Source organism: Engraulis encrasicolus, chromosome 10 (assembly GCF_034702125.1).
Source record: "Engraulis encrasicolus isolate BLACKSEA-1 chromosome 10, IST_EnEncr_1.0, whole genome shotgun sequence".
Taxonomy (NCBI): domain Eukaryota; kingdom Metazoa; phylum Chordata; class Actinopteri; order Clupeiformes; family Engraulidae; genus Engraulis; species Engraulis encrasicolus.
Window position 1 is genome coordinate 8,924,548 of NC_085866.1, and position 10,050 is coordinate 8,934,597.

At 44.3% G+C, this 10,050-nt stretch overlaps 2 protein-coding genes across 2 annotated transcripts in view; one reads left to right on the plus strand and one right to left on the minus strand.

Moving 5' to 3' along the window:
* Positions 1 to 2,824: 2,824 nt before the first annotated feature.
* The window catches only part of LOC134456589 (protein SFI1 homolog), a 62,397-nt gene continuing 55,171 nt past the window's right edge, over positions 2,825 to 10,050 (minus strand). The window contains exons 10-13 of the mRNA XM_063208000.1: positions 4,310 to 4,425; positions 3,973 to 4,096; positions 3,169 to 3,279; positions 2,825 to 2,940 (exon numbers count right to left, since the gene is read on the minus strand). Coding sequence (XP_063064070.1) covers positions 2,902 to 2,940; positions 3,169 to 3,279; positions 3,973 to 4,096; positions 4,310 to 4,425 — 390 coding nt within the window. The 3' untranslated portion in view covers positions 2,825 to 2,901. The remainder of the gene's footprint in view (positions 2,941 to 3,168; positions 3,280 to 3,972; positions 4,097 to 4,309; positions 4,426 to 10,050) is intronic.
* Positions 8,924 to 10,050, plus strand: part of LOC134456378 (E3 ubiquitin/ISG15 ligase TRIM25-like) — an 11,755-nt gene continuing 10,628 nt past the window's right edge. The window contains exons 1-2 of the mRNA XM_063207743.1: positions 8,924 to 9,581; positions 10,007 to 10,050. The exon at positions 10,007 to 10,050 is cut by the window's right edge and continues 52 nt beyond it. Coding sequence (XP_063063813.1) covers positions 8,991 to 9,581; positions 10,007 to 10,050 — 635 coding nt within the window. The 5' untranslated portion in view covers positions 8,924 to 8,990. The remainder of the gene's footprint in view (positions 9,582 to 10,006) is intronic.

Sequence of the window (10,050 nt, forward strand, 5' to 3'; positions counted from 1 at the left end):
TTCATACACAGGTGCAACTCAATGTGCTTCACAAAATTAACAAATGCACACACACACACACACACACACACACACACACACACACACACACACACACACACACACACACACACACACACACACACACACACACACACACACACACACACACACACACACACACGCACGTACACACACACACACACACACACGCACGTACACAATCTTAAAAGGCATGAACTCCCCGCTCCCGCCCAACAGGAATGTCCTGTTGTGTATAGACTTAAGACTAGACTTGTATCTTATTATGCTGATCTAGCATTAATGCCAGCATCGTAACTAGGGATGGGATATCAGTATCGGGTTCAGATATCAACATATTTCAAAATATCGGAATTTTCCTGATACAGACATTGAGTCAGGTGCAATGTTAATTTGAAATCATAACACTTGCATATTCGTTTTCAGGATGGGATTGTTACTTTTGTACTTGTTACGTCTTGCTTATCCATTGGTTTCCTGTTCTTCTGACTTCCTTTTCCTGACCAAATAGTCTGCTTGGGCCTACCTCAAGTTGAAACCCATGCATATATGTGATTTTGCTATTGGATCGGAGTAGTATCGGTATCGGCAGATATCCAAAATTAGATATCGGGATCGGATGGGAAGTGAACAAATGTGTATCGGTGCATCCCTAATCGCAACCCAGATACCACAGAGCTGCAATGACAAGGATATTAGCCAACTGTACACTCAGTAAAGCCTTTGCACACATATAGGCGGTGCTGCCACTATAAGCTTGAAAGTCCATTGAAAGAAAATATTTTAATTGGGTCCCCCACCCAAACCCCATCAGTGTTTTCTGTGGGCACCCATGAAGCTCTATGAAGCCCCCCTGAATATCTCTTAGAGACACACCTCTGCATCTGGCCTGGGAAGTCCTACACTGCCTTGTGTGTTTGTTCTGGTCTGAAACGCCTTGAAACCCTGGATGAAATCTTAACCCGAATTCCGGATCTCAAGCACAGAACGGGGTGAGAAGGCAAAATGTACTATTTGCCGGAACAGTTAAACGGAAAGTTGTCGTTTCTTTACAGAACCATCACGTGAACACCAGATGTGAAAACAGCTTTGCGTCAAGCTTTAGATAATATTATAAAGTTAAAATCCACCACCCCTGAAAGAAAGTTAATAAACCATTTCTGGACTGTTGTATCTTCTATATATTCATGTATTCTATTCCTAGACTTTAAAGCTTTTGAATAAGGACAATGCATAAGCTACATAATGCATAAGGTACACAATACATAAGCTACGTAACTACCAGAACTACATAACTATATTACAGTGCGACTAAAATGCATTATTGATTTTAATCGCGTTGATGTTTGTAATTTAAATTAATCGTGTTAAGTCCCAGCCCTAATATTTTCCTTCATATAGTGAACATTTCAGACGCCTGAGTGGGAGAGGTCCTGTTGGCTGGTGTGACCTCTCCTCCTCCCAGTAACTCTAAATCAGTGATTCTCAAACTTTTTCAGACTGAGGACCACATTGTCCCCCCGAAAATGTTCAGGGATCACCTGTCAACTGAATTGATAGAGGGTGTTATTTCGACACTGTTAGTTTGGATGCAGATCATTTCCTTTTTATTCCTTTTGGTTTTGGTTTGTAATAATGTTACAAATATAGCCTTCTGCTAGCCTGTGTTGGAAAAGTAGAAATCCCTTTGCGGACCACCTGAGCTCTGTCGCGGACCACCAGTGGTCCCCGGACCACACTTTGAGAACCATTGCTCTAAATCATATCCCTAATGTAGGAGGGTAAACCATACTGGGCACGGTCCACGTGGTATGACAGACATCAATACTGCACTGGGGTCCTAAAATGACACCTGGACTAGTATGTCAAGAGTTTTCTCCTTTAGAGGGGAGTCCCTTGGAAATGCGTGAGTGAGTGTGTGTGTGTGTGTGTGTGTGTGTGTGTGTGTGTGTGTGTGTGCGTGCGTGCGTGCGTGCGTGCGTGCGTGCGTGCGTGTGTGCGCGCGCGCGCGTGTGCGTGTGTGATGAGGTGAGGTGAGGTGAGGTGAGGTAGAGGAGGCTATATAGTAGCCTGTATTTACAGGTGCAAAGGTCAGAGGCCTACAGTACTCCTGCTGCTTGTGTGTAGGTGGAGAGTTGCAGTGGTGTGACCCTGTGTGCCACATGGCCCAGTGAGTGACAAAGCCATCTGAGGGGACACTGATGATGACACGTTGCATCAGCAGATCACATGACCACAGTAGGAGCTGGGTTGGGTGCCGATCTTGTGCCTGTGACTTCTGGCCTACAGTATAGCAGGGATACCGATGATGACACGTTGCATCAGCAGATTTCACTACTACAGTAGGAGCTGAGGTGGGTGCCGCCCCTGTGGGTGCCGCCCCAATGGGGGCCACTACGGGGGGAAAAGTGGTACAGATTCTAAGGGCCCAAGCACTGATAGGAGCCCTTAAGGGGGCTCAAGCACTGAGAGGGGCCCTTAAGGGGGCCAAAAATTTGAATCTTTCATGAGGCCCAACATTTCTGGCAGCGCCCCTGGCCGCCCCTGTGGGTGCCGCCCCTGTGGGTGCCGAGTGCCGACCCTGTGGCCCGGTGCCAATGACTTCCCTCCTAGAGTAAAGCAGCCAGGGATCAGATTGGTGCTATATTGCATCATGCATTGGGAAGTGGCACGATTTTGTCTGTGAAAGTTCCCATTGATGCCCATTCAGTAGACTAGAGTGTGGTGTATTTTATGAAGTGATTACAAATTAAAAAAAAAAAATCCTTGTCTTTTTTCACAATGTTTATATTTTATTGAAAAACTAAATATTAAAAAAAACCTCTCAAACACATATAAACTCACAGAGCAACATACACACACACATAAACAGTACATGTTTCAACCTGTTTTCAATGCACTTCTCCACTTGTTGAAGGCCTGAAATGAAAATAAAAAGAAAGATATACTGATCCACAGTGAAATTTGTCTGACTGAATAAAAATGATTAAAAAAGTTGTGCTAAATGTGTAAGAATACGTGCGTGTGTGTGTGTGTGTGTGTGTGTGTGTGTGTGTGTGTGTGTGTGTGTGTGTGTGTGTGTGTGTGTGTGTGTGTGTGTGTGTGTGTGTGTGTGTGTGTGTGTGTGTGTGTGTGTGTGTACAATACCATGACTAGCAGTGATTTGTTGAAGTTCGTACTGAACTCCTCAGCCACTCTACTCTGCACTCTCCTCTTCCTCCACAGCAACCAGGCCTTCTTCTGCAGAGAGTCATTATACTGGAGAGGGAGAGAGAGAGAGAGAGAGAGAGAGAGAGAGAGAGAGAGAGAGAGAGAGAGAGAGAGAGAGAGAGAGAGAGAGAGAGAGAGAGAGAGAGAGAGAGAGAGAGATGTCTGCTACAGTGAGATGCTGGTGTTGTTTTTCTCACCATGGTGGATACAATATCACAGCAGTTCCTATAGCTACTGTTGTTTTTCTCACCATGGTGGATACAATATCACAGTAGTTCCTATAACTAGTGGTGTTGTTTTTCTCACCATGGTGGATGCAATATCACAGTAGTTCCTATAACTAGTGGTGTTGTTTTTCTCACCATGGTGGATGCAATATCACAGTAGTTCCTATAGCTACTGTTGTTTTTCTCACCATGGTGGATGCAATATCACAGTAGTTCCTATAGCTACTGGTGTTGTTTTTATCACTATAGTGGATATAGTACCACAGTAATTCAAATAGCTAGTCGTGTTGTTTTTCTCACCATGGACCATGGCATGGTGGATACAGTATCACAGTATTTCCTATAACTAGTGGTGTTGTTTTTCTCATCATGTTGGATACAATATCTCAGTATAAGGGAGAGATGCTGAGCGCTCTTCTTTGTTGGATAGTATATTCCGATATGCTGGTGCTCTTGAAGTTAAACGACAAATCACACTAGTTCCTATAGCTAGTGGTGGTGTTGTTTTTCTCACCATGGTGGATAGGATGAGTGAGGTAGCGGTGTGGTTCTTCCAGGAGGCCCAGTACAGCTGCAGCCGTCTGTTATTGATCACTCGCTCCTGCACACTGACACGCCACACAGACCAACACTGCTGCCTAGAGGAGAAAACACACACACACACACACGCACGCATACACACACATACACAGAAACAGCATTTAGTCTCTTAATGCACCGTATATCACACACTCACCATATCTAGTACCGTATGCATACACAAAAACATTCACACAAAAATACACACAAGGACACACATCCACTCAAACACCAGTACATGTGTGCAGACACACATGGACACACACACCTACATTAGTTTGTGTCGTCTCTGGGCCTCTCTCTCTGTCCGTCTTCTTTGGACAAACTGAAGCCAGTGTGCCACTACATCTTTACACAGCACTACCACACGCGTCTGGCCACTCTGAAACTAACATGGACAAAGACACACAACAAAGGTTATGCATATCACCAGGGCTATACATTAACTTGCCATCACTAGCACATTTGGCAAGTACGTTTGTAGATGTTTAATCTTAAACATACACTCCATATCAGCCAAAGTAGCTAGTACGTTTTTTTCTACCAGCCAAACTGAATTTTTAAAAGCATTTGGCCGGTTGGCAGGTCTTAATTGCATATAATCACCATGGTTCTATGCTTTTCGGATGACAGCAAGAGCTTGGCAGTCCCTCGGAAAAGACAAGAGAAGATTGCCAAGAGGTCACTTGTTGGGTTGAGCTGGCTTTTAGTGTCGGGTCACCGGGTGACATCGCCCAGGTCACAAGTGACTTTGCTGTTATGATTACTCCACTAGCTTGCTTATAAAAATCTATGTCACATGTATGTAATTAGGGCTGAGCGATATGGAAAAAAACAATATCACGATATGGATTACTTTATATCACGATATAGCACAATTGCATACGTTTTCGGTTATTGTCTTTATTTGCTCTTTATTTTTTCATGTCGCAAAACAACCTTTCTTTAAAATGGATGTTTTTATTCTTATTTTTACAGTTACATTAACTTATAGAGTGTATTGTGACAACATGAAATGTAATTAAATGATATTCAATTGTATACAATTGATAAAATTACTATCACAATATAAACGATATAGGAGAAAGGTCACAATATGCACTTTTATATCACGATAACGATATATATCGTTATATTGCCCAGCCCTATATGTAATGTTTATAAACATCTATGTGCTGAAAGCACTGATCTGACGGTCAGGAAAAACGACAAATGGCACACAGACAGACAGAAAGGCAGACATCAAGAGATCATGAGAAGATACAAAGAGAAGACACATGAATGATGACATGACTAAAAAAAAGGGTGTTCATAGACCTACATGAAAGAATATGTCTGAGGAATGTGTACCCTAGGCCTTTTTTTGTATTTTCAATAACACACACAAGCACAGCTCTTGGGGTTTTGACCAGCACTGTTGCCATGTTTTTGTTTTTCCATTAGTCTCTGCCACACGCACAAATGATTACCCTCTCTCTCCACATACTGAATGCTTCCCTCAGCAGGCTTCTCCTCCTTGCTTCACGCGCATGCGTCCTGCCCTCTCGCACGGCCCTCTGGGATTGCGTGGCCCTCCTCCATGCCTGGAAGACCTCTCGCACGGCCCTCTGGGATAGTGTGGTCCTCCTCCAAGCCTGAAAGACGTCTCGCACGGCCCTCTGGGATAGCGTGGTCCTCCTCCACACCTGAAAGACCTCTCGCATGGCCTTCTGGGATAGCGCGGCCCTCCTCCAAGCCTGGAAGACTTCTCGCTTGAGTGTCTCAGACACACGCACACGTCGGGCCTCGCACAGCTGCTTAGAATGCTCAGACAAAGATCTCCAGGCCTTGAACGTTCTGGAAGAATCACCAACACACGCATGCAGGCACGCAGGCACGCAAGCACGCGGACATGCACACAGGCACACACACATGCGCGAGCACACACACACACACACACACACACACACACACACACACACACACACACACACACACACACACACACACACACACACACACACACACAGCATTACATTACTGCTGGATTTAGAAGGGCACGATCTAGCTGCATGGGCTATGCTATGTGCACACACTAGTGATATGACACCATTAGCCTGGGTGTCATACAGGCTGCGTGTGGGCATCTGTGTGTGTGTGCGCGTGTGCATGTGTGTGTGTTGTCAACTTTTTTGTTTGTTTGCAGGCTCATTGAAAACATGCGTGTATGTGTGTGTGTGTGTGTGTGTATGTGTGTGTGTGTGCGTGCGTAACATTAATATCCTGTGGTGATGTAAGGACACTTGGTGGTGGCAGTGAGCTGTGCGTGTGCATGTGTGTGTGCGTGCCTGTGTGTGTGTGTGTGTGTGTGTGTGTGTGTGTGTGTGTGTGTGTGTGTGTGTGTGTGTGTGTGTGTGTGTGTGTGTGTGTGTGTGTGTGTGTGTGTGTGTGTGTGTGTGTGTGTACCTGCGTAACATTAATATCCTGTGGTGGTGTAAGGACACTTGGTGGTGGCAGTGAGCTGTGCTCCACTGGTGGAAACTTCTAGAAACCCTCCTGCCATCCAGCCACATGCACACAGCCTCCCTCATTATACGCTGGGCCCGGCGCTCTGAGACACACACACACACACACACACACACACACACACACACGCAGGCAGGCACGCACGCACGCACGCACACACACACACACACACACACACACACCTTAACTTTAACACACATAAAAATTATTTTCTTACTTTACTCAAGTCCACAATGTTAGAAATCATGCGGAGACTGAGAAAATGTAACACTGGCATTCAATCATCAGTGTGTGTGTGTGTGTGTGTGTGTGTGTGTGTGTGTGTGTGTGTGTGTGTGTGTGTGTGTGTGTGTGTGTGTGTGTGTGTGTGTGTGTGTGTGCACCTACCTGTGGCCCATATTGACCATGAGATGAGAGCCCCTCTCGCTGCCCTTCTCTCCTGTTCTGCTCTCACACGGGCGGCCAAACACAACCTCTCTCTGGACTCTCTCCATACACTAAAGGACTACACACATACAAAACAAGTACATCATTAAAATATGCACATAAACAGCAAGACGTAACACAACAAAAAACATGTACCTGCTGCACACACATTGTGCTCTTCAAGGAACTGACCAAAAATGATCCTTTTTTGCATGCATCTTGTACATGCACATAGTCGTATATCACACTAGTACAGGGATGGGCAACTTTCATGATGAGAGCCAAAAAATGTCATTGCCACCATCAGAGGACCACATGACCGCACATTTCGACAATGAGAGAAGCTACAAAATGATAAATATCATTTTTGTACATACATTGTATATACCCAAATGTTTATGGAAACATTACTTTCATCCTTGATCAACAGCAAAGACAAAACATTTGTTTTCAAAGAAAGTGTGAAATACTTTCACTGTAATGGTTGAACAAAATTAAATCTCTCTTTGGCCTCTCTCCATACACTAAAGGACTACACACATACAAACAAAAAAAGGTTACATGGGTTATATACAAAAAAAGGTTTAGGAATACCAAGGCACTCATCTTTGTAATTAAAATGCCTTCATTTTGTTGGGCATAGCATGATTAAAACACTTCAATGTGTTTCAGCATGAAACCTTCGTCAGGAAGTGAGCCGTTTCTTCTGTGACAAACATAGCTAAAAGACATCATGAGTGTTCTCAGGTGTGCAGGGTGGGACCAACATGGTACATGGGTTATAATTTTAAAAATGCACATAAAGAGCAAGACTAGTATATAATAGCATGTTTATAGTCAACACGATTTTGTGTCAAATGGATCTGTGTACATTTCAGGCTGGTATAGTATACATGTGCAGGCCTACTGCATGTTGATGTGTACATTTCTTCCCACCTGTGTCAGCAGCCCCCTGCTGTGTCTCCTGCAGAACCGGGACACATACCGCTGCTGCCGATTCAGCCTCAACACACTGAAACACTACACATTCACACATTCACACATTCACACACACACACACACACACACACACACACACACACACACACACACACACACACACACACACACACACACACACACGCACACACACATACACGCACGCACGCACACAAATACTGTTGCTGTAGTGTACTGGTATTATAGGTTCTTCGTTATTTAGGAAGAATTACATTTTTTTTTGTATGTGTGTACATTGATGTGTGTTATTTCTCCCAGACATTGCAGAATATGTGTGTGTGTCTCTCCATCCCACCTGTTGCATCAGCCTCCTGTCGTGTGTCCTGTGTGCATGTCTGCCCCTAGTGGCAGCTCTCCAGCTCTGCAGGCGTCTCCTCAGCTGTTGTGTGTGTTGTGTGATCATCCTCTGCTGCAGCTCTGCCTGCCGTACGCCAGCCTGCTCCACTGCCCCCCTCCACACCACAAAGCAGCCACGCAATAAACTGTCCGCATGGGCACACTGGAACCGCGAGACACACTGCTCATGCCACCGTTTCCTCCACGTGCTAAAATACTACAGTACACACACAGAAACAGACACACACAAAAAAGTGGACAAACACAAAATAAGTGTACATAGGTAGTTCTCGATTACTCAAAATGTTCATTTTCAGCCTTTTCTGCGAGAATGCAATCTAGTAGTTGTTGTTATAATTCTGATGATGGTTGTACCTTTGCATGCATACAGTGCACTGTGATACTCTTTGGCTGTGTATCATTCTAAGGCCGAAAAGATTGGGTGCTCTCATTTTAATACTTGCAAAGAGTTCAATTGAACTTGAGAACAGTTTAAAGTCTGTTTGTGTTATCTCTCTCTTACTGGCTCCAGAGGCCACTCCCCCTGCTTAGGGCACGGCCCTTTTCCACAGAATCGAAACTCAGCTCTGCTTCCTGTTCTGCCTGCTCTGCTGCTCTGTGGGAGAGACAGAACGTAACCCGAGACGGATAAAGACTTCAAGACGAGAGAAAGAAAACAGTGCAAAAATGGCAGAGGCCAGTGTATCATTAGCTCAAGATCAGTTCACCTGTGCAATCTGTTTGGATCTTTTAAAGGATCCGGTGACTATTCCCTGCGGACACAGTTTCTGTATGGATTGTATCTCAGACTGCTGGGATCAAGAGGATCCAAAGGGAGTCTACAGCTGCCCACAGTGCAGACAGACCTTCACTCCAAGGCCCGTTCTGGGCAGAAACACAATGCTGGCTGAAGTGGTGGAGAAGCTGAAGCTTCTGGGACTCCAGTCTGCTCCTGCTGCCCACTGCTATGCTGGACCTGGAGATGTGGAGTGTGACGTCTGCTCTGGGAGAAAGCGAAAGGCCGTCAAGTCCTGTCTTGTGTGTCTGTCGTCTTACTGTGAAACTCACTTCAGACTTCACAACGATTTGAATCCAGGGAAGAAACACAAAGTGATTGACGCTGCTGGTAAACTAGAGGATCTGATCTGCTCTCAGCATGATAAACTGCTGGAGGTCTTCTGCCGCACTGATCAGACATGCATATGTGTGCTGTGTGTCATGGATGAACACAGTGGACATAAAACGGTTTCAGTCGCAGCAGAGCGGACAGAGAAACAGGTGAGGTGTAATATATCCTCTTAATAGCAGCAATGGTATACTTCAATCAAGTAAAGTTTTAGTTATGTTTTAAAACAGTCCTTAACACAAATGTAGAATATGCCAAGCATACATATTCAGTATTTATTAACATACAAACATGTAGCCATACTTTTTCTCTCTGGCAGAAAATTACATGATGCCATACATTTAGGTAAATAATACTGCTAATAATATTGCTTTTACTATTGCTTCTCACTCAGCTATTAATTATATGGGTCTATCTACTACAAGTAGGCCATATGAGCAGTGCCATGGCCCTAAAGGATGTATTCATAAATCATTAATTTGTTCCAATTCTCATACTAACATTATTCAAGAAATAATGTATTTTTAATTCAGATATTTCAAGTTTACACATTCAATTTCTTTTTTTTTATTTCCAGAAAGAGCTCGGAGAAACACAGAGAAAATTCCATGACGTCATCAA